This window comes from Crinia signifera, chromosome 2 (assembly GCF_055691185.1).
Source record: "Crinia signifera chromosome 2, ASM5569118v1, whole genome shotgun sequence".
NCBI lineage: Eukaryota > Metazoa > Chordata > Amphibia > Anura > Myobatrachidae > Crinia > Crinia signifera.
Window position 1 is genome coordinate 391,867,850 of NC_139218.1, and position 25,256 is coordinate 391,893,105.

Consider the following 25,256-nt stretch of genomic DNA (forward strand, 5'->3'; position numbering starts at 1 on the left):
GGGAGGGAATGGAGTCTGGCCTGTCGGTAACACGAGGGGTGGTTTTATACTTTCGGTGCCTCTGCGTTTCCAAGGTCATCCTTCGGACGCTGCATCCTTTTATACTGAACTTGTCAAGTACACAGAGGGAGGCGTGTGGGCGGAGCCAGTGGTGCCACGCCGCAGCTAACTCGCTAGTGTGTATGAGGCCCCCATTACTGCCATTAAAATTGGTTGAGGACACAATTTGGGTTCTGAAAGGTGATCCGCAGCCACATCCAGGAATGTGTACTATAGAAAACGAAGGAAGTAGGCACACAGGGGTGTATAGGCTATATACTAGGACAGTGATGGCTAACCTTGACACTACACATCCCAGCATGCCCTGCTACAGTTTTGCTATTTGGCCATGCTAAAACTGATGCAGGGCATGCTGGGATGTGTAGTTCAACAACAGCTGGAGTGTTAAGGTTAGCCCTCACTGCACTAGGAGAATAGACCCTCTGTAGAGAAAACAATATGGCAGTCACAAAAAAGGACATTATTAACCGGGGGAAATTAACCCTTTGCCAATGTTGCTGAGAGAGATCCTCAAAATCTCTGCTAAAAATGCCAGCGACTGTTCTTTATGTATAAATAAACACAAATACGGCCCAGTCAGTTAATTGAAGTATAGATAAAAAATTGCACCCACAAGAAGAACCGTCGCTGTGAGCGGCGCTGGCATTTTTAGCTGATTTTGAGCGGATCTCTCACTCGAAGGGTTAATGCTATGAATAATCTATGTACTAAAGTCTGGTGCTGTTCTCCCTATGTTATACTGTACAACTGTGTGAGGTTTGTCAATGTTCCGTGTCCACAAGAGAGAAGCAATTAGAACCTGTAGGACCATAAAGCCACCTGTGGCCGGACTGGTCACATCCACACCACAAGCCGGACTGGTTCTATAATTAATGGCCTCTCACAGCCTGCGTATTACTGGGCAACGACCGTTTTAATGGCTCTGCTGTCTTCTGCGCAGGCGCTGGACGACCTGGAAGGCCAGAGCATTCCGGCTTCCGAACAGGGACGGATGGAACTCGAACAGAGGGTCGAGGATACGAAAGAGAGTATTCGCAGAGCAGAGGTAAATAGCGATGATTACTTCTTCTTATACAGCCTGCAGCTTATACTGTTCCGTGTGTCCCAAGGAGCCATCAGCTGAGTACAAACCTGCTGTCAGCGGCTGAATCCGGGAAGAGAGAGAGTACCAGCCAGTCTGTTCCTAACTGTCATTTTTTTTTTTTTTTCAAACACTGTCTAACATGGCAGTTAGGAACTGATTTACTGGTACTTAAGGTGCCCACAGACGCTACAATTGTACTGTGCTATGCGTTTTTGTCTGTACAATGGTTCTATACAATTTTTCTTCCAGCTTGCGATGCGATGTGCACTTGGATGCATGCAATGTGATGTGATGAACCCATGTTTGTAATGTTAAATTTCAGATGTAGTCTAAAAAGTACGTGCAGCACATACTTTTTTAGACATACAATATCGGGCTCCCGGGAACGCGCATCGCACAAGCTCATAAACACCATCCAATAATTGTACATAAGATGCAATTTGTGCTTAAAAAGTACAAAACGCATTAGATAATTGATGCGTCTGTGGGCACCTTTAATCTCTCTCCAAAGCTTAGTAAACAGAACGCATAATCTGTAAGCTTCGCTGGGACAGGGACTAATATATTTTTTGTACAGCGCTGCAGAATATGTGCACAATATGTAAAATGATAACGGATAGCTGTAAGTGGATGTTATATTCTATGTCACCCTTGTATTACAGTACCGCGCTGCAGAATAAACTATAACTGATAGCTGTAAGTAGGTATTATATTCTATGTACTTGGCCTTATTCGCAGCGTCGCCCTTGTATTACAGTACCGCGCTGCAGAATAAACTATAACGGATAGCTGTAAGTAGGTATTATATTCTACGTACTCGGCCTTATTCGCAGCGTCGCCCTTGTATTACAGTACAGCGCTGCAGAATAAACTATAACGGACAGCTGTAAGTAGGTATTATATTCTATGTACTCGGCCTTATTCGCAGCGTCGCCCTTGTATTACAGTACCGCGCTGCAGAATAAACTATAACTGATAGCTGTAAGTAGGTATTATATTCTATGTACTCGGCCTTATTTGCAGCGTCGCCCTTGTATTACAGTACCGCGCTGCAGAATAAACTATAACGGATAGCTGTAAGTAGGTATTATATTCTATGTACTCGGCCTTATTCGCAGTGTCGCCCTTGTATTACAGTACCGCGCTGCAGAATAAACTATAACTGATAGCTGTAAGTAGGTATTATATTCTATGTACTCTGCCTTATTCGCAGCGTCGCCCTTGTATTACAGTACAGCGCTGTAGAATAAACTATAACGGATAGCTGTAAGTAGGTATTATATTCTACGTACTCAGCCTTATTCGCAGCGTCGCCCTTGTATTACAGTACCGCGCTGCAGAATAAACTATAACGGATAGCTGTAAGTGGGTATTATGTTCTATGTACTTTGCCTTATTCTCAGCATCGCCCTTGTATTACAGTACAGCGCTGCAGAATAAACTATAACGGATAGCTGTAAGTGGGTATTATATTCTGTGTTCTTGCCCTTGTTCGCAGCGTCGCCCTTGTATTACAGTACAGCGCTGCAGAATAAACTATAACGGATAGCTGTAAGTGGGTGATATGTTCTATGTACTTGGCCTTATTCGCAGCGTCGCCCTTGTATTACAGTACAGCGCTGCAGAATAAACTATAACGGATAGCTGTAAGTAGGTATTATATTCTACGTACTCAGCCTTATTCGCAGCGTCGCCCTTGTATTACAGTACCGCGCTGCAGAATAAACTATAACGGATAGCTGTAAGTGGGTATTATGTTCTATGTACTTTGCCTTATTCGCAGCGTCGCCCTTGTATTACAGTACAGCGCTGCAGAATAAACTATAACGGATAGCTGTAAGTGGGTATTATATTCTGCGTTCTTGCCCTTGTTCGCAGCGTCGCCCTTGTATTACAGTACAGCGCTGCAGAATAAACTATAACGGATAGCTGTAAGTGGGTGATATGTTCTATGTACTTGGCCTTATTCGCAGCGTCGCCCTTGTATTACAGTACAGCGCTGCAGAATATATAACGGATAGCTGTAAGTGGGTGATATGTTCTATGTACTCGGCCTTATTCGCAGCGTCGCCCTTGTATTACAGTATTGCGCTGCAGAATATATAACGGATAGCTGTAAGTGGGTGATATGTTCTATGTACTTGGCCTTATTCGCAGGGTCGCCCTGGTATTACAGTACAGCGCTGCAGAATAAACTAAAACGGATAGCTGTAAGAGGGTATTATGTTCTATGTGCTTGGCCTTATTCGCAGGGTCGCCCTGGTATTACAGTACAGTGTTGTTCCTGTGATTTATGGTCCGGCTGAGTAAGCTTCCTGCATTTGTCATTCATTCTCTCCTGTGTGCCAGTGTGTTCCCAGCTCACATGCGTATCCTCAGACGTTGCTTTAATTAGTGCGGTTACAAATAGAAGTAAGTATAACAGTGTGTTGCAGACATTGGTTTTGGGGGTGAGGGCACCACGTCCTTCTCCTCTGCATCACTATATCGCTCTGCTTAACATCCAGGGAGATTCAGTATCAAATCAGGACATTTTCCGGGGAGAGGCCTGAGCGGAAAGTACTAGAATTGTGCTTTCCATACTTCACCCCATGTCACGCAGCCATTTGGGCCTTGTCTCTAGGGTCAGATCAGACCACTTTGGTTAATGATGCGTGTGGTCCTATCTCTAAGCAGTCCTGTCACTCATCCAATGCGAGGGCCGGACTGCAGCCAATCATCAGATCTATATCTCTCTGGGCTGTGATTAGCCAGTCATTGCCCCAATCAGTGAAGTGACTGCCCTGTGTTATAGATGGAGTTTTAGGTTTGCCCTACCACGTGTGAGCCCCCTCCCCGTCTGAGTGCTTCCACCTCCACTCAAGAGACGAGACCAAACTAGCTGCTCAACCAGCAGGTCTGAATTGGACCTGAAGTCCTCTAACAGATGTAAAGTTAAATTCGCAATCGGAAATTCTGTCCAGTCAGTGGCTGTTTGCAGTTTGCGTCTCTAACACCGTTGCAGCCGTGGTCACCTTCAGTGGCTCCACAGTCCCGTCCCAAACCTGATTTCTGTACAGTATCTCTGTTCCCCTCTCTCTCTTTCTTTCTCACTCTCCCCCTCTCATTAGTTTGCAGGGATTACTGCAGCATTTGTAATTAATATACATTAACATCGTTTGCATGCTCCTGGGAAATGCTTCTGCGCAGCGCTCAGTCCTCCGGGAGCGCTCATTTGCTCTCTCTCCGATATTGACGTTGCAAGCAGTCACGCACAGTGTGTCTCTTTCCATTGTGTGTTGTGTCTGGGGAGCTTGGGGGGGAACCAAGTCCATGTTCCGGGCAATGCATTCTGGGAGGTGTAGTTTAACAATAGCTATTTTCAGTTGTCATGGCAGCAGTAGTATTCCCTGTACAGATATCCAGGTGGCAGAATGTGTTGTATAAGATGTGCAGAAAGGGGGGATTGAAGTGTTCATGCGTGTGGAACTACAGTGACCAGCATGGTCACTAGTATGATTGTCTGACCCCCTATCTAGCCTTTGTCACGCCATCAGGTGAATCAGAACCTGCTTTATTGGCCAAGTATGCCTGCGGATACTAGGAATTTGTGGAAAGCAGATCGCTCAGCGGACATGGGCATTCCTCAGACGGAGGTTTCAGGCTGATGCATGTAAATGAGTCTTCGTGGGTGACTGGACAGTGGTTATTCCCAAGGAAATCCTCTTCACCCCTCGGAGTTACACTGTAATATGTCCTGGGCAGCGGATGTCACAATGGCTGCGTTAGGTTACTGTCTGTGGCCCATTGCTTTTGGGTCAGTCTCAGTGTTGCTGTTAGCAGCCAGCACCAGTGTCCACGTGTCTCTACAAGTGTTCCCGGTCCTTTCATGTATCCTTAACGTGAGTCTGGACGAGGTCTGTGGGACTTGTATATTGGTGTCTGGACAGTCACAGGCGGATGGGGCAAGGAGATGGCAGCCCAGCTGGTTCTTGCCTATGCAGTTTGCCAGGTTCTTGGTATGGAATTCTTTACATTCTGAATAAGACCGATCCTCTAGACCTGTCGGCATTGACGACGTGCAGCTCATTGCCCTGACCCAGGTTACCCGCTGCCATGTTCCCACCAGTGCGATAATGTGATTCTTTATCCGTCAGCTGTTTGTTCCTAAGACCCCGGCTTACCGATCGCTCCCTTCCTTACGGCAGATACCGTCCTGACCGGTGACCTTTCTGCGAGGAGCGTACATAGCATATGTATGGCGGGGGGGTCCTGCACAAGTGATGTCCGCCCGTCCGATGCTCTCTGGCACAGGCGTCTAAGAACATCCAGATCTCTTGGTTTAATGTCCCCTGACGTCCGCTCCAGCGGCTCTTTTTGGACCATGCGGTTTATATTTAGCAGCATATTGTCTCATTTTCCAGGGGATCGCAGCCATTGTGCGCCGGCATTACCAAGACCTATGACCTCCCCTTACTAATCCAGCAGTGTGTCTGTGTCACTGAGCAGCGGCCATACAATCATCTGGTTGGGAGAGGTGTATCAAAAACTGGAGTGTGGAGAGGTTGCTCCTAGAAACCAACTGTCATTTAACAGACTGCTAGATAGAAGACCGTTAGAAGCTAATGATTGCTATGGGCAATTTCTCCAAGCCTTTTGCTAGCGGCAGTTCTGTATGATGTCCTGATGATGCACAGTAGGCTTTCAGGGGGAAGTTTTACTAAGATGGGATTTCTAGGTCACATGGGATGTTGCTATGGGCAACCAATCAGATCCTCTCTATTATCTTTTAGAAGGTGCTAAATAAGTAGATTCTGATTGGTTTCCCATAGCAACATCCCATGTGACCTAGAAATCCCATCTTAGTAAGTTTCCCCCTCAGACTCCTAACTTACTCTGCGTGGTCTATTAAGGGTTATTCATCCACATGAGACGTCGGCCATGTTTTGCGTTTGTGTGAGCATGTGGAGGTTTGCAGACGGGGCTGGATGGCCATCTGGCGCGTATAACACAGGAAAGGCTGCAGCTGAGTAGATATCGCTGACAGTGTCCGATCAGAGGGGTCAAAGTTCAGGGTTAGAACAATAGGCGGCATGTTTTCTTCTATACTGCTGAATGTGGCGCTTTCCAGTCTCTGCTGATTGATGTGGACGAGCCACTGACCGGGGTTCTGTGTTTTGGCTCACGGGAGGCGGGGGGAAAGGTTACAATGAGCGGCGGTCACCTGGCTCTGCACATGACAGAATGTCGGGAATGGCGTCTTACTGTTTGTCTCTCTCTCACGTGGCAGATCACTAAGCTGAAGGCTGAATCCCGGCTCGATCTCTTAAGGCAAACCGGAGTGTCCGTGGACACGTGGCTCAAGAGCGCAATGAACCAGGTGATGGAAGAACTGGAGAACGAGCGATGGGCGAATCTTCCCACCATGATCAATAATGGCTCCTCTCACTTGGTACAGTCGCTGTTCATGTCTGGTTATGAAATGTTTGTGGATGCCCCGTGTCCTGTTATGGCGGCCATTTTATGGGACAATCTGTTCTGACACAAATACATTAGGAACTGACGACCTCCCTGAGTGACACTGCAATATGGCTGCTTCACCGTGTATGACAGGACCACTTGATGTATACTGCTGCGGTAGTCATGGAGACTATTCAGGTCTCTCACATTTCTGTGAGCGATGGCAGAAGTGTTATTTACATTAATTCAGTCACTTCCTGACGAGTTGAGCGTAGAGACGTTCTGGAAATGGCTGAGCAGGTGGCATCGGGCAGTACAGTAGCCCTTGGGCACCATAGTATCATATAAACAAGATGTGGAGGAAGGTGCCCCTTAAGCAAGACTGTACGTATACTTTCTTTAGGTCCACTGAATCTACAGGTGTTGTGAAACTACAAGCCCCAGCATGCTTTGCCCTGCAGTTGATGGCCAGTACCCAACAGGGTGTGTTGGGAATGGTAGTTTCCCCAGCTGCACTGTGTCCAGGCCTGCTATAGATTACAGGCACAGTAGAAGCAGTCGGTATTGTGTGTGTGTGTGTGTGGTGTGTTACCTTCTGACAGTGACTGTCTGACAGACTGTTGTCCCTCACCCTCCGCTCAGTCTTGCGCTTCCCTGTGACACCGGCGCTGAGCTATGTCTGTCACCTCCCAGCTGATAAATCTGCCGCGTTATTCCCGGGGCTGCTGATCGCAGATGGCGCACAGAAGGCTTTTGTTGGTTTTTATTATTTTTGTTGTTTTGTTTGTTTGATTTGCCAAGCGGCGACATCCGTCTATTTCCCAGAAACACTGCTGCGAACAGAAATATTTACCTCATTGACTGCACCTGGCACAGCGTGGCGATGCCCTGCTCATAGCAGACGGGTACACAGAACAGCGCCCTCAGCTTAGTAGTTCTGGATTCATTACGCGGAACCATTGAAAGCGCGTGCTGTGGGAGGTCCCTGTGCGTCTCGGGAATAGCGTGCAGGCTGATATCGGGGTGAGCTCAGCGCGCTCTCCGCAGTCATCTCTGCGTCCGTGTGCATTTCCCAGGCTCTGTAACGTGAGGAGCGTTCTCTCACACAAGTTAATGTTCCAGCTGGTGGATATGTATTCATTATCTGCAGGTTAATAGGAATGCAATAGGAAGTGCCCTACGGTGCCGCCCTATTAAGCTGCTGCTCATCTGTTGAAATGTAAATAAAGGCAGCGACACGAGAGCCCTGGGAACGGCCTGGGTACCATCGTATTCTTGTGGCGGAACCGAGGTTTAGAGGCCTCTGCTTTGTCATTAACTTTGCCTACGCAGGGAATCCTGTAATTACCCCAGCCCGGGCTAAGCTGCCGCCTCTCCTCAGCAAGGTCTCACAGCGTCATTTCAGGCCACCAAATGTACAGATGCTGGGTACTAGAGAGAGATAAAGTGGTGCGCGATAAAGTACCAGCCAACCAGCTACTAACTGCCATTTTTCAAAAACCAGGGAACTGAGGGGTAGATGTATGAAGCAGTGATAAGGGAGGAGAAGTGATACAGTGCCTGGTACTTTATCACCGGCCAATCAGCTGCTGACTGTCCCTGTTTAAACCCAGCCTATGACTCAACAGTCAGGAGCTGATTGGCCGGTAATAACGTACCAGGCACTTTATCACTTCTCCTCCCGTATCACTGCTTCATACATCGGCCCCTGGGAACCTGCATAGAGCTGACATAAATATGGATTACATTTTGCTGCAGTAATAGAGCTGTGTCGGCTGCTCGGTTCTTCTACGGTTAAATGTTTTCCGTACGTGTTGGATGGATTACAGTCAGGGCTTTGCCAATGTTTAATCGTCCGTCTTAGACACTAAGAATACACAAGAGGCTTCTATATTTATGTGTAAAAAACATTGAGGCGTGAGACGCGATACCAGCCTGCATTCAGTCAGAGCGTCGGGGCACTCACAGGAGTAGAGCTGCTTATACCCAATCAGCGCATTAGGACAATCACAGGAGTCCAGCTTGTGGCCAATCAGCGCATTAGGACGATCACAGGAGTGTATCGGCTTGTAGCCAATCAGAATTAGGACACTCGCAGGAGTCCAGCTTGTGGCCAATCAGAGCATAAGGACGATCACAGGAGTGTAGCGGCTTGTAGCCAATCAGCATTAGGACACTCGCAGGAGTCCAGCATATGGCCAATCAGAGCACTGCAGAGCAGCATAGGGTGTGAATTGCCCGTCTGTGAAGCGCAGGCCATAAATCCAGATGTTTTGCCGTCTGTTACTTATTTTGTTTGTGGTTTTGCTCTTTTAGCTTTTCCATAAATGTCTGAATGCCGGGCAGCTCCGTGTTCCTGGGATATAATGTAGGCCGAGGACTGCAGAGCTCTTTGGTGTGTCTAGGAGAGTGTGTGATATTTATAGCCCAGGCGGACAAACCTTCCTGGCACCCTGAGCGCTGTCACGGCCAAATATGTGTTTTGGAAATCTGTATAAATAGGTATAAAGGAAACTGCTGAAATCAGGGGCCCTCAGGCTGCGTCCCAGTCACACACACAGCCGTCAGTACTGCTGTGCCGAATGCTAGCACGTCTTCTGTAACCAGGCCCCGCCCGATTGGCGCAGGTAATCGCAAACAGAAACTGCTTCCCCTCCTGCCTGCCCGGAGTCCTCTGTCAGCCCACAGACCTGTATTATGTCTGTATTTTCATGTATGGATTTGCTGGTCATCCCTAAATAAATGTCCTTTTCCCGTCGCTGCACGCAGGGGGGCCACGACGTGGACAGAGACGATAGCGAGGAGATGGAGGACAGTATGGATGCTTTCGATGACAGTAGCTCAAGTCCTTCGGGAACGCTGAGGAATTATCCGTTGACCTGCAAAGTCATTTACTCCTACACGGTGAGTGCTTCACGCTGGTGCCCTACGTACGTTTCGGAATCGGCCCAAAATGTAGATTTCCTGTCACGAGCGATCAGCCAAGAAGCCCCGGCATTGCTGAGTCCACCAAGAGATGATACAGAGCAGTAGGCGTTTCTGCGATGCTGGGAAGCCCGATAGCCGCATGGGGTCATAAGACCAAACCCCTCGCAGGATAGGAAGGGGGACAGATAAGCGTTCCGGCATAAAGCCGCCTGTTCTCTGACTTGCAGGCATCGCAGCCGGATGAGCTGACTATAGAGGACAATGAGATGCTGGAAGTGATCGAGGACGGAGACATGGAAGACTGGGTCAAGGTATCTGTGTGTCCTCTGTCTATGGGATTTGTCTGTACATGTTTGTAGGTGACTCGCGGATAATGCAATGGTGTAGAAATCTGTAGGTTTTACTGTACCCTGTGATTGGTCCCCAAGGAGTGCCTGTGGGTGACTGTCCAATCCTGGGCTAGGATTCCTCCATGTCAGTGATAAGGTGCCCATACACGTTACAATTATTGTATACCATATCGCATTTCATCGCATCTCGGTTTTGTGATGAGATGAGATCTTGTACAAAAAGTATGTGCAGCATATACTTTTTGTACTAGATCTGATCTCATCTCATCGCAAAACCGAGATGCGATGAGATATCATATACAATATTGTATACAATAATTGTAACGTGTATGGGCACCTATAGAGTGGGAGGGCCCAGGGTATCGGGCCACCAGCTGAATCTGCCGGAGAACCATTGCTTTATCCTCTCTGGGGGAAGCGGGTGAATGAGAGGAGATGTTGGGGTAAAGGGTGAGGTAATGACCATGTATGAAGGGCTGAGGAGGAGACCTCTGGTTTATATGGCTGCTTGGTCCGGGACTGTCACCTCTCATTGCATTCATTGTCTTGTTGTTCTTTCCCCCATTCCAGGCGAGGAATAAATCTGGGCAGGTGGGATACGTCCCGGAGAAGTATCTCCAGTTTCCTACGTCCAACAGTCTGCTCAGCATGCTGCAGTCCCTGGCCGCCCTGGACAGCCGCTCGCACACGTCCAGTAATTCTAACGATGCGGAGATGGTCTCCGGAAGCATGAACGGCGACTCCAGCGGTAACTGTCACTCACCTCACCCACGTGTCATAGGAGGAGGCACTCATTTATCATGGGGTGGTTGGGGTCTCTTATTCACTATCCCTCCCCCAGGGGTCCCTTTCCCTAGTATAGGGGTTATATGCTGTCACTATCCCTCCCGGGGTCTCTCTCCCCAGTATAGGGGTTGTATACTGTCACTATCCCTCCCGGGGTCCCTCTCCCCAGTATAGGGGTTATATACTGTGTCACTATCCCTCCCGGGGTCCCTCCCCCCAGTATAGGGGTTATATACTGTGTCACTATCCCTCCCGGGGTCCCTCCCCCCAGTATAGGGGTTATATGCTGTCACTATCCCTCCCGGGGTCCCTCTCCCCAGTATAGGGGTTATATACTGTGTCACTATCCCTCCCGGGGTCCCTCCCCCCAGTATAGGGGTTATATACTGTGTCACTATCCCTCCCGGGGTCCCTCCCCCCAGTATAGGGGTTATATGCTGTCACTATCCCTCCCGGGGTCCCTCTCCCCAGTATAGGGGTTATATACTGTCACTATCCCTCCCGGGGTCCCTCTCCCCAGTATAGGGGTTATATACTGTGTCACTATCCCTCCCGGGGTCCCTCTCCCCAGTACAGGGGTTATATATACTGTCACTATCCCTCCCGGGGTCCCTCTCCCCAGTATAGGGGTTATATATACTGTTACTATCCCTCCCGGGTCCCTCTCCCCAGTACAGGGGTTATATACTGTCACTATCCCTCCCGGGGTCCCTCTCCCCAGTATAGGGGTTATATATACTGTCACTATCCCTCCCCGGGGTCCCTCTCCCCAGTATAGGGGTTATATATACTGTCACTATCCCTCCCGGGGTCCCTCTCCCCAGTATAGGGGTTATATACTGTCACTATCCCTCCCGGGGTCCCTCTCCCCAGTATAGGGTTTATATATACTGTCACTATCCCTCCCGGGGTCCCTCTCCCCAGTATAGGGGTTATATATACTGTCACTATCCCTCCCGGGGTCCCTCTCCCCAGTATAGGGGTTATATACTGTCACTATCCCTCCCGGGTCCCTCTCCCCAGTATAGGGTTATCCCTCCCCGGGGTCCCTCTCCCCAGTATAGGGGTTATATACTGTCACTATCCCTCCCGGGGTCCCTCTCCCCAGTATAGGGGCTATATACTGTCACTATCCCTCCCCGGGGTCCCTCTCCCCAGTATAGGGGTTATATACTGTCACTATCCCTCCCCGGGGTCCCTCTCCCCAGTATAGGGGTTATATACTGTCACTATCCCTCCCCGGGGTCCCTCTCCCCAGTATAGGGCTTATATACTGTCACTATCCCTCCCGGGGTCCCTCTCCCCCGTATAGGGGTTATATACTGTCACTATCCCTCCCGGGTCCCTCTCCCCAGTATAGGGGCTATATACTGTCACTATCCCCTCCCCCGGGGGGGTCCCTCTCCCCAGTATAGGGGTTATATACTGTCACTATCCCTCCCGGGGTCCCTCTCCCCAGTATAGGGGTTATATAAGGTCACTATGCCTCCCCGGGGGTCCCTCTCCCCAGTACAGGGGTTATATACTGTCACTATCCCTCCCCGGGGGTCCCTCTCCCCAGTACAGGGGTTATATACTGTCACTATCCCTCCCCGGGGTCCCTCTCCCTAGTACAGGGGTTATATACTGTCACTATCCCTCCCCGGGGGTCCCTCTCCCCAGTAAAAGGGGTTATATACTGTCACTATCCCTCCCCGGGGTCCCTCTCCTCAGTATAGGGGTTATATACTGTCACTATCCCTCCCGGGGTCCCTCTCCTCAGTATAGGGGTTATATACTGTCACTATCCCTCCCCGGGGTCCCTCTCCCCAGTACAGGGGTTATATACTGTCACTATCCCTCCCCGGGGGTCCCTCTCCCCAGTACAGGGGTTATATACTGTCACTATCCCTCCCCGGGGTCCCTCTCCCTAGTACAGGGGTTATATACTGTCACTATCCCTCCCCGGGGGTCCCTCTCCCCAGTAAAAGGGGTTATATACTGTCACTATCCCTCCCCGGGGTCCCTCTCCTCAGTATAGGGGTTATATACTGTCACTATCCCTCCCGGGGTCCCTCTCCTCAGTATAGGGGTTATATACTGTCACTATCCCTCCCCGGGGTCCCTCTCCCCAGTACAGGGGTTATATACTGTCACTATCCCTCCCCGGGGTCCCTCTCCCCAGTATAGGGGCTATATACTGTCACTATCCCTCCCGGGGTCCCTCTCCCCAGTACAGGGGTTATATACTGTCACTATCCCTCCCCGGGGTCCCTCTCCTCAGTATAGGGGTTATATACTGTCACTATCCCTCCCGGGGTCCCTCTCCTCAGTATAGGGGTTATATACTGTCACTATCCCTCCCCGGGGTCCCTCTCCCCAGTACAGGGGTTATATACTGTCACTATCCCTCCCCGGGGGTCCCTCTCCCCAGTACAGGGGTTATATACTGTCACTATCCCTCCCCGGGGTCCCTCTCCCTAGTACAGGGGTTATATACTGTCACTATCCCTCCCCGGGGGTCCCTCTCCCCAGTAAAAGGGGTTATATACTGTCACTATCCCTCCCCGGGGTCCCTCTCCTCAGTATAGGGGTTATATACTGTCACTATCCCTCCCGGGGTCCCTCTCCTCAGTATAGGGGTTATATACTGTCACTATCCCTCCCCGGGGTCCCTCTCCCCAGTACAGGGGTTATATACTGTCACTATCCCTCCCCGGGGTCCCTCTCCCCAGTATAGGGGCTATATACTGTCACTATCCCTCCCGGGGTCCCTCTCCCCAGTACAGGGGTTATATACTGTCACTATCCCTCCCCTGGGGGTCCCTCTCCCCAGTACAGGGGTTATATACTGTCACTATCCCTCCCGGGGTCCCTCTCCCCAGTATAGGGGTTATATACTGTCACTATCCCTCCCCGGGGTCCCTCTCCCCAGTATAGGAGTTATATACTGTCACTATCCCTCCCCGGGGTCCCTCTCCCCAGTATAGGGGCTATATACTGTCACTATCCCTCCCGGGGTCCCTCTCCCCAGTATAGGGGTTATATACTGTCACTATCCCTCCCCGGGGTCCCTCTCCCTAGTATAGGGGTTATATACTGTCACTATCCCTCCCCGGGGTCCCTCTCCCTAGTATAGGGGTTATATACTGTCACTATCCCTCCCCGGGGTCCCCCTCCCCAGTATAGGGGCTATATGCTGTCACTATCCCTCCCGGGCTCCCTCTCCCCAGTATAGGGGTTATATACTGTCACTATCCCTCCCGGGGTCCCTCTCCCCAGTATAGTGGTTATATACTGTCACTATCCCTCCCCGGGGTCCCTCTCCCCAGTACAGGGGTTATATACTGTCACTATCCCTCCCGGGGTCCCTCTCCCCAGTACAGGGGTTATATACTGTCACTATCCCTCCCGGGGTCCCTCTCCCCAGTATAGTGGTTATATACTGTCACTATGCCTCCCCGGGGTCCCTCTCCCCAGTATAGGGGCTATATACTGTCACTATCCCTCCCGGGCTCCCTCTCCCCAGTATAGGGGTTATATAATGTCACTATCCCTCCCGGGGTCCCTCTCCCCAGTATAGGGGCTATATACTGTCACTATCCCTCCTGGGGTCCCTCTCCCCAGTATAGGGGCTATATAATGTCACTATCCCTCCCCGGGGTCCCTCTCCCCAGTATAGGGGTTATATGCTGTCACTATCCCTCCCGGGGTCCCTCTCCCCAGTATAGGGGTTATATACTGTCACTATCCCTCCCCGGGGTCCCTCTCCCCAGTATAGGGGTTATATACTGTCACTATCCCTCCCCGGGGTCCCTCTCCCCAGTATAGGGGTTATATACTGTCACTATCCCTCCCTGGGGTCGCTCTCCCCAGTATAGGGGTTATATACTGTCACTATCCCTCCCCGGGGTCCCTCTCCCCAGTATAGGGGTTATATACCATTGAACACTCTGATCCCCCCCCCCCCCGCGGATCATCTCCGCTCTCTCTCTCTTCCTCTGCAGTCTGCTTTGTGAAAGCACTTTATGATTATGACGGCCAGACGGAGGACGAGCTGTCGTTCCCAGAAGGAGCCATTATCCGCATCCTAAACAAGGAGAATCAGGACGATGACGGGTTCTGGGAGGGCGAGTTCAATGGCCGCATCGGCGTCTTCCCCTCTGTGTTGGTGGAAGAATTAGCTGGGTCTGAGAACGGCGACTCCCCGTGGATTGAAGACCTTCAGGTAAGTTCAGGATGGGGGGTGGGACGCTGGCCGAGGGCCTACTCTCACCCAGTTACCTGCTGTTGTACTTCGGAGGCGGCCCGGACCACCAGAACAATAGTGGAACAGTTATCAGTACAATAATATATTAATGTGTCTATCACAAACACTAATAAACCTTGTTCTTCACAGGTATCCCCTACCCCCAAGCCGAAGCCCGCCCTCCCGGTGCTGCCTCTGTACGATCAGCCGCCCACCAGTCCCATATACAGTCCGGACAAGAACAGCTCCATATACTTCCCGCGGTCCCCTTCTGTGGCTGGTAAGGCTGGGATACAATGTGGGAGTGCAGGGGGTAGTCTGGTGGTCTCCTCTCCTCCTCAGCGGTCTGTGCTGGCTGTCTCTTCCTCTAGGCTGAGTGCAAGGTGTAGCCTGGCTGTCTCTTCCTGTAGGCTGAGTGCAGGGTGTAGCCTGGCTGTGTGTAGTCTGGCTGTCTCTTCCTCTAGGCTGAGTGCAGGGTGTAGTCTGGCTGTCTCTTCCTCTAGGCTGAGTGCAGGGTGTAGTCTGGCTGTCTCTTCCTGTAGGCTGAGTGCAGGGTGTAGTCTGGCTGTCTCTTCCTGTAGGCTGAGTGCAAGGTGTAGTCTGGCTGTCTCTTCCTCTAGGCTGAGTGCAGGGTGTAGTCTGGCTGTCTCTTCATCTAGGCTGAGTGCAAGGTGTAGTCTGGCTGTCTCTTCCTCTAGGCTGAGTGCAGGGTGTAGTCTGGCTGTCTCTTCCTCTAGGCTGAGTGCAGGGTGTAGTCTGGCTGTCTCTTCCTCTAGGCTGAGTGCAGGGTGTAGTCTGGCTGTCTCTTCCTCTAGGCTGAGTGCAGGGTGTAGTCTGGCTGTCTCTTCCTGTAGGCTGAGTGCAGGGTGTAGTCTGGCTGTCTCTTCCTGTAGGCTGAGTGCAGGGTGTAGCCTGGCTGTCTCTTCCTCTATAGGCTGAGTGCAGGGTGTAGTCTGGCTGTCTCTCCCTCTAGGCTGAGTGCAGGGTGTAGTCTGGTTGTCTCTTCCTGTAGGCTGAGTGCAGGGTGTAGCTTGGCTGTCTCTTCCTGTAGGCTGATTGCAGGGTATAGTCTGGCTGTCTCTTCCTGTAGGCTGAGTGCAGTGTGTAGCCTGGCTGTCTCTTCCTGTAGGCTGAGTGCAGGGTGTAGCCTGGCTGTTTCTTCCTGTAGGCTGAGTGCAAGGTGTAGTCTGGCTGTCTCTTCCTCTAGGCTGAGTGCAGGGTGTAGTCTGGCTGTCTCTTCCTCTTGGCTGAGTGCAGGGTGTAGTCTGGCTGTCTCTTCCTCTTGGCTGAGTGCAGGGTGTAGTCTGGCTGTCTCTTCCTCTAGGCTGAGTGCAGGGTGTAGTCTGGCTGTCTCTTCCTGTAGGCGGAGTGCAGGGTTTAGTCTGGCTGTCTCTTCCTGTAGGCTGAGTGCAAGGTTTAGTCTGGCTGTCTCTTCCTCTAGGCTGAGTGCAGGGTGTAGTCTGGCTGTCTCTTCATCTAGGCTGAGTGCAAGGTGTAGTCTGGCTGTCTCTTCCTCTAGGCTGAGTGCAGGGTGTAGTCTGGCTGTCTCTTCCTGTAGGCTGAGTGCAGGGTGTAGTCTGGCTGTCTCTTCCTCTAGGCTGAGTGCAGGGTGTAGTCTGGCTGTCTCTTCCTGTAAGTAAGTAAGTAAGTAAGTTTTATTTATATAGCGCACTTTCTCCAACAGGACTCAAGGCGCTTTACAGACAATAAAAATAACAATAACAATGCACATACTGCAATACAAAGGGTTATCAGTACAAGGAACAGGCAACAATGGCAGTACAAATGTACATCACACATACAGATATGCACAAGACGCATTCTAATAAGGGACACGGACATGGGGAACATATTTACCGAGCTGTGCAGTACCCAGGCAGCCATTCAGCGGCGCCACATGGTGATTGCACAGCCAGTAACAGTACTGATATATATATATAAACTAGATGTACTCTAATGAGGAGCACAGACATGGGGACCATATAATTACTGAGCTGTGCAGCACCCAGTCAGCGGCGCCACATGGTGATTGCACAGCCAGCTAGGTAGCCAGTAACAGTACTGATATATATACTAGATGTACTCTAATGAGGGTCACAGACATGGGGAACATATCATTACTGAGCTGTGCAGCACCCAGGCAGCCAATCAGCGGCGCCACATGGTGATTGCACCAGCCAGTACTGTACATACAGAACACAAAAGAACAGTACAGGGTACACAGAACTAGTCATAACACAATTAAAGCACAATTCTTAGTACACAATACAGCTGAGATATAAGGAAGTGAATGAGAATAGATGCAGGTATAGATTGTAGATGAGTAAGAGAGCTGTAGTTGAAATACAAGAAGAGTGCAGTGAGAACAGGAGGGAGGAGGGCCCTGCTCTAAGGAGCTTACAATCTAGAGGGAGGGGGAGACAGACAGGTGACATGAGGTGCAGGTAAGGAAACCTGAGGCAAGAAGTGAGCATGGCAGGACACGAGGCAGCAGGTAAAGAGAATGGACAAAGTAGTCCTCTCTCTCCTCCTATCCTCCTCTTCCCCCTCCACCTGCACCCTTGACCCCTAACAGCTTTGCACCGTGGGCCATGCCACAGCACACCCTGCTAGGGGCAGAAAGCATGCAGAGTGAATAGGGAATGCACAGGATTGAGGAACCATGGCTCTGGTACATAGAATGGTTCAGTATGAAGTTCATTGTCCTGGCTGTGCAGACTGTAGGTGATGCTGGGTCAGGTAACTCACTGCAGAATGCTGGATTTTCAGTGGATGATGTTGAATTTTATGTCCTTCTGTGTTCCTCCGGTATTTCTTTATGTAGTTGTTCAATGTTTGTTCAACTGTTTCTTTAACTGTTCAGATGCTACCCTTAGTTAAGAACACCCTTTGCTAAAACAGCCAGCTGCAAAACAGCAAGCTGTCTTGCTTCTAACCCTACAGAAATACTATCCCAAATTAAGAGCCAGGCCAGGCCAGACCATTTGCCCACCTGATTGAAATGCTAATTGTACAAAGATCATAAACTAGCCTGATTAGCCAACCAAGAGGTATGCTAATATTGGCTTACTTAGAACCTTCCAATCTATACATACATCTAACAAAATACAATTATCTATTGATGTTACATACATTTATAGCTAAAACATGCCAGAAGACAATGCAGAGGCTAGGCTGGGATCTGTAGTGCAGTGGATGTGGATGTTACATACATTTATAGCTAAAACATGCCAGAAGACAATGCAGAGGCTAGGCTGGGATCTGTAGTGCAGTGGATGTGGATGTTACATACATTTATAGCTAAAACATGCCAGAAGACAATGCAGAGGCTAGGCTGGGATCTGTAGTGCAGTGGATGTGGATGTTACATACATTTATAGCTAAAACATGCCAGAAGACAATGCAGAGGCTAGGCTGGGATCTGTAGTGCAGTGGATGTGGATGTTACATACATTTATAGCTAAAACATGCCAGAAGACAATGCAGAGGCTAGGCTGGGATCTGTAGTGCAGTGGATGTGGATGTTACATACATTTATAGCTAAAACATGCCAGAAGACAATGCAGAGGCTAGGCTGGGATCTGTAGTGCAGTGGATGTGGATGTTACATACATTTATAGCTAAAACATGCCAGAAGACAATGCAGAGGCTAGGCTGGGATCTGTAGTGCAGTGGATGTGGATGTTACATACATTTATAGCTAAAACATGCCAGAAGACAATGCAGAGGCTAGGCTGGGATCTGTAGTGCAGTGGATGTGGATGTTACATACATTTATAGCTAAAACATGCCAGAAGACAATGCAGAGGCTAGGCTGGGATCTGTAGTGCAGTGGATGTGGATGTTACATACATTTATAGCTAAAACATGCCAGAAGACAATGCAGAGGCTAGGCTGGGATCTGTAGTGCAGTGGATGTGGATGTTACATACATTTATAGCTAAAACATGCCAGAAGACAATGCAGAGGCTAGGCTGGGATCTGTAGTGCAGTGGATGTGGATGTTACATACATTTATAGCTAAAACATGCCAGAAGACAATGCAGAGGCTAGGCTGGGATCTGTAGTGCAGTGGATGTGGATGTTACATACATTTATAGCTAAAACATGCCAGAAGACAATGCAGAGGCTAGGCTGGGATCTGTAGTGCAGTGGATGTGGATGTTACATACATTTATAGCTAAAACATGCCAGAAGACAATGCAGAGGCTGAGTGCAGGGTGTAGTCTGGCTGTCTCTTCCTGTAGGCTGAGTGCAGGGTGTAGCCTGGCTGTCTCTTCCTCTATAGGCTGAGTGCAGGGTGTAGTCTGGCTGTCTCTCCCTCTAGGCTGAGTGCAGGGTGTAGTCTGGCTGTCTCTTCCTCTAGGCTGAGTGCAGGGTGTAGCTTGGCTGTCTCTTCCTGTAGGCTGAGTGCAGGGTGTAGTCTGGCTGTCTCTTCCTCTAGGCTGAGTGCAGGGTGTAGTCTGGCTGTCTCTTCCTGTAGGCTGAGTGCAGGGTGTAGCCTGGCTGTCTCTTCCTGTAGGCTGAGTGCAAGGTGTAGTCTGGCTGTCTCTTCCTCTAGGCTGAGTGCAGGGTGTAGTCTGGCTGTCTCTTCCTCTTGGCTGAGTGCAGGGTGTAGTCTGGCTGTCTCTTCCTCTTGGCTGAGTGCAGGGTGTAGTCTGGCTGTCTCTTCCTCTAGGCTGAGTGCAGGGTGTAGTCTGGCTGTCTCTTCCTCTAGGCTGAGTGCAGGGTGTAGCCTGGCTGTCTCTTCCTCTAGGCTGAGTGCAGGGTGTAGTCTGGCTGTCTCTTCCTGTAGGCTGAGTGCAGGGTTTAGTCTGGCTGTCTCTTCCTGTAGGCTGAGTGCAAGGTTTAGTCTGGCTGTCTCTTCCTGTAGGCTGAGTGCAAGGTTTAGTCTGGCTGTCTTCTCTTTTGGATACAAACAAACTCATCCAGGGAAACTTACACAAACATAGGGAGCACATACAAACCCCGCACAGATATAACCCTGGTCAGTATATTAGCGATGACGTCAGTGATGTAGGCCGTGTGGCATCGGGTAATGTCCTTGGTGCAGTGTATTTATAGACTGTCAGGGGCCGGAGACCGGTATACACATTGTTTTGCTTTATGTTCCTGTTGTATGTGCAGACGCTCTATATTATCAGACCAGTAGGAGATCATGTGTGCGTCAGATTTGGGATGCGTCTCCTATATGTACAATATCATTATTTTGTGTATATTTGTCTCATCGTCATGTTTTCTTTTTTATAGAAAACAACATCAATTTGGAATCTCCTTCCACGTCCCTGCCCCCACGGATCACGCCCGATGGGTTTCACGGCAAGTTACGCCCCGTAAGTGAGACAATTTTGAACATGTAAAAATCGCAGCAGCTTACTATCACATTAGGACATTTCTATTCTTACGCTGATACATATACATCGAATGGAGATCAAACAGGTTTTTAACCTTTCAATCCCCACAGGACACCCCTGTATATAAATGCTCTGCCGGCGGCCTTGTTATATGGTTATGTAACTTGTCTGGGAGTTCTAATATCTATATTATTTATGGTAGGGAGCTCTGGGCTTAATACCGGCGTCTGCAGCTGAAGCCGTTGTACACTGTTGGTGTGTGTTGATTTTTACCTGTTGCTCATTCCGTCCATTGCTTCGTCTTCCAGGTTCGAGCAGCCCCCCCACCCCCGACACAGACTCACCGGCGACCGCCGGAAAAGACGGAGGATGTGGAAATTACGTTGGTTTAACAACGACACCAGGGAATCTCTGCTGCAATCAAGGCCCAAATGAGTCATTTGGCCCCAAACTTTTTTTTAGGCACCTTCGGCACATGGCTAACCCGAGTGACGGAAGCGAGAACGTGTCGGACTTACGTGCCTTTTTTCGTTTTGTTTTATTCATGTTTTAATTCGGAGTGTAATCTAGCCTCCCATAGCGGATACTAACGGGTGAGAATGTGCAATCGTGAGGAATGTAATGGCAGTGGTAGGGGTAAAGTTGTGTCGGCACCTTTCTAGGGAAGAGGACACGTCGGCTGATGTAGCGGCTGACTCTTTCCGCTGCGCTTGGTTTTTTTTTTCTCCCGGTTTCCAGATATTAACTTCCTGCCGGTAATTATTGGTTCTCCTTATGGTGATGCTAGTTATAGGGGCGGGATTATTAATGTCGCTGTAGAACGCCATCATTTTATCGAACCTCACCGGATACAAGAGCGTGCATGCACGGTCAAGTTCACTTATCGGAATGTGAACGGATTTCTTAAGGGGACTGCGCTATATTATCTCAGAATGGGACAACGCCACCGCCACTTCTTGTATCATAGATGAAGGCGACCAGATGTCAGACCGCGACTCCGGTATTATCCCAGATGGTGATCGGATCTAGGGCCGTGGCTGTGTTATCCGGACTGTGCTGCAGGGACACGGGCTAGTATTATCCCAGGAGAGTGGTTCTCCGTCCCCGGACTGTGCTACCAGTACACGAGGTGGGATTATCCCAGGAAAGTGGTTCTCAGTCCCCGGACTGTGCTACCAGTACACGTGGTGGGATTATCCCAGGAGAGTGGATCTTGGACCCGGGACTTTAGTACCAGGACATAAGGTGGTATTATCACAGAATACAATCGCACCTCAGTCCCCGTCAATGCCCATAGTATTATATCACAAGAAGAAGGGATCGAATACTCACAGGCTTGAGCCAAAAAAATAGCTCCAAGCTGTATCTGGGGTCCTTCAACCTTTTGTGTGCATCATCCGCGTGGTCATTGTCATAAGATGTCAACCGCGAGGTCCACTCATGAGAACCCAGCACAGAACCGCTGCAAATCTGTCCATAATTCCATGTCCTGGACATGCCCAAACATGTGATGGGTACTAATGATCGGGTATGTCCCATGTACAGCAGTACCGGGTAATAATTAGGCCACGCAACGAGCCGGCCGTTGGTCTGCAAGCTGGTGGTCTTCCCAGACCATTGTAGGCCTTTTAGGTCAAAGCTCCATAACGCAAGTTACCATTAATACTGTATTGTGTTGTTAAACCTATCACTGCTGTGGTTGCACCGACCGGGGGCTGGTCAGACGCCTGTGTATAGGCTCGTAGGAGGTCCGCATAGAATAATTCTATTATATGTGTTAGTACAGTATATTACTGTGTTCATAGGAATGTGCTAAAAGGATCCTGATTCTCCAGTTATCTGTATATTGAAACGAAGCTATCCGTTTGTAACACGCAGAACGCTGGCGCGTTGCAGAGCAATTCGCCGGCGACCTGCGGGTGCTGTAGAACGGGTTACACAAAGGGAATTAAAGGGGCTGGCTCCTCTCATTACTAATCCAGAAGACTATAAAATGAAAAATGAAAAAAATATATATAATTATATATAAGTATATATATAATATGCTGTAAAGACATATGATTAAGCACCTCTCTTCGATAATTAATCATCCAGATCCAGTGTAATGAACTTTTAATATTAATATTTACGCAGCTCTGTTTGTCTAGGGTAGTCCGTTGCCATGCTGGTGCCATGTTACCCTTCTTTGCCGCACTCTGTAATGTCTCCTTTGAAGCTAGAGACTTGTATACTAAAGGAATGCTATGTACCGCCATTTTGTGGGCTGAGGTGATTATTTGGAATTTTGGATCGGCCCACAAAATGGATGCCCATGTACCAAGTGTACCCGTATCGTACAATCTTTAGCTTTGTTTACTGCCTTCATTAAAGCGCTATAAAGCGTAACTGAATGTAAATCCCGCATATCAGAGAAGTCCTGTTGTACACCAGTCTGACGCATGCCGTGTTCCCAGCCTCGATTGGAGGCTTAGTTAGAAATGGCTGCCATTAGCCTTGTAGCCATACATTAACACCTACTAAGTGGGGATTGATTTTACCTCACACCGCGAAGGCAGCCATTTTGTGGGGCAAAGCATTGTTAGACTATGCCAGTAGTTTTCAGTAACTGGCCGGCCTTACAAAATGGCTGTCTAAATTGTGTGTGTGGGTAGCAGGTAGTCTATAATCCCTTATATTTGTATTCCCTGGCTGTTCTAAATGTATTTAAGTTGGGTTTATCCAATGAACTCAAACCAATATAATGCACAATACATGATATCAGATATATGCATACATTTTATATGTGCTTAAGCGGTGTCTAGATGTATCGCCACACATCATCCGTGCTAACGCCATCCCTTCAGCATTCGTAACACCTGTTTATCATGGCCTCCTATACATTATAAAGGACATTAAGTTATCCTGTAGCGGACGTTACATGCATGTTGCTGTACACTTGTCAGTAACAGAAAGGGGAGACAGACATAAGATTCCTATTTAACAAAGCGTGATATCTTTGTCATCAATCGTTAGGAATGTTAAATGTTGCCCCAACCAATTAGCTCCTGTCATTTTTCAAGCACACGAGCGGATTGGCTGAATCACCATTTATCATTTTGTGTGATAAGAAGGATATCAAGCGTTGTTCAATCTGCCCCATAGTGTGAGGTGAATTAATCTTGGAAGCCAGTAATAAGCTGAGGGGGCGGTGTCTCCATCGCAAAGTGTAGCCGCCATGACTGACCGCTCATTCTGTGGAATATCTGCCACCCCTCGCTGTAACTAGGTGACTCCATACGCATCTTGTAATCCGGATTACCTAGCTGTAGGGATAACTTTAATTGCAGCCTATATATGTTGCAACTGATTCCTAACATGCTTGCATAATGCAGTTATAACAATCCGATTGCCCAGAGCACATACAGGGCCTGGTGGCTTAAAATTCGACGGGTAATTCGAAGTATTAAATGATAAACATGCAATTTATTTCGGCTATCCTGTAATTGTTGTAAAAAAAAAAAAAAAACTGCGGATCGTTAAGCTAGATTTACGCCATAGTTCTATTGCGTTTCTGGTTCATGTTGCATATATACTATATAAATGTTTTGGTTATTTTTCTCTCCTCTCTGATGCATTACAGATGCTGCCAGATATCGGGAATGTTAACTGCTCTCATAGGATAACTATCGGCATCTACCGCTGTGAATCCCTATATACAGAGGATGAGCAAATGGTTGTTACGCTGTTCAAATGCTTCTATCTCGTATCTTCTTTGAAGATTTGTTTAAATACACCCCCCCCCTCCATTTCTTACCCTAATACTGCTTTGAAGTAACGTAAGCAAATATTATTTAGCTTTTTATAAAAGAAAATAAATATCCGCCATTGATCAGTTGAGCGCGGGTCGGCGGAGTGAGTGTACCGGCGGCTTTTGCACAGCGGGGGCCGCCATTTTGCCAAGTCTTCGAGAAAGCAGCGAATTCATTTGCGGGAATGTGAGGCACAGGTGCCTTGTGCCTCAGCCCTGTGACACTGGTTCCGGTGAATGGATAGGCTTGAATGTTGGCCTCAATATGGCTGCCTCCACTGTGTAGAGGTGAAGTCTTGTTTTAAAATAATTTTTTTGACCCCCTCCAGGTTTTGGCCAGTTTTTCGCCTTCATATCTTTCATACGTTGAAAAGAAAAGTGTTATCAGAAACCTAAAAAAAAAAAAGATATATTTTTGGTAGGTATGAGCTGCTAACTTTATTTAACGGAACATTGTACAAAAACAAAATAAAATTCCTGTTGGTAAGTTGATATTGCACATATCATCACCGTGTACAGTGCCCATGCAGATAAAGCAGGTCCTTGCTTCTTTGTATTGGCTGTAAAAAGTTTGTATTTATTATGTATAAATTGTTGAATAATAAAAAAAAGAAAAAGTGAAATTTTCAGGCGTCTGATTGGTCAACTTTATTTGCACTTCAAATCATGTTACAGGCTCGGTTTGAAAAATTACAAGAGCGGATTGGCTGGCACTTTATCTCCATTGCTTAGTACATAGGAGCTGAGACCCCACAGTAAGAGCCAAACGGCCATGTTACAGGCTGTGCTTAAAAATGACAGGAGCTGATTGGCTGGTAGTTTATCTCTTGCAAATGTACATAGACCCCAAAGTATCAGCCATTCAATCCCCAACTGTTATTTTTCAAACACAAACGTTAACATCATTGGCTGTTTATCTCTCTCCACTTCACTCTCTAAAAGTCTTAGTACATCTCCCTCTAGTGTACATTACCTACCACAGTGTTTTTCAGTTCCAGTCCTTAAATGCCCCCACAGGCCATGTTTTCTGCCTTTCTTTAATCACGCAGAGGTGTCTGTTTATTAAGTCAGTAATTATCCCGAGCTGTTTAACGCGGTGCGGTATGCGGAACCGACAATGGAATCCCGACTGCCGGTTCTCTGACAGGGAGGCGAGCAACCAAGCCCCTTGTGGGTTCGTAGTATATAAATATTTGCACATCGGGGAGGAGGGGTGAAGTGTTAGTGGTCAGTGATAATT

General features: G+C 48.7%; 1 protein-coding gene across 4 annotated transcripts in view; it reads left to right on the top strand.

Annotated features, from left to right (window-relative positions):
* FCHSD2 (FCH and double SH3 domains 2) overlaps window positions 1-24,643 on the top strand; it is an 86,335-nt gene extending 61,692 nt beyond the window's left edge. For all 4 annotated transcript variants that reach the window (XM_083170387.1, XM_083170388.1, XM_083170390.1 and 1 more), the window contains 9 exons: window positions 1,001-1,105; window positions 6,414-6,575; window positions 9,353-9,487; window positions 9,739-9,822; window positions 10,432-10,609; window positions 14,634-14,854; window positions 15,026-15,155; window positions 20,126-20,208; window positions 20,538-24,643. In XM_083170387.1, coding sequence (XP_083026513.1) covers window positions 1,001-1,105; window positions 6,414-6,575; window positions 9,353-9,487; window positions 9,739-9,822; window positions 10,432-10,609; window positions 14,634-14,854; window positions 15,026-15,155; window positions 20,126-20,208; window positions 20,538-20,621 — 1,182 coding nt within the window. In that variant the 3' untranslated portion in view covers window positions 20,622-24,643. The remainder of the gene's footprint in view (window positions 1-1,000; window positions 1,106-6,413; window positions 6,576-9,352; window positions 9,488-9,738; window positions 9,823-10,431; window positions 10,610-14,633; window positions 14,855-15,025; window positions 15,156-20,125; window positions 20,209-20,537) is intronic.
* Window positions 24,644-25,256: the final 613 nt, after the last annotated feature.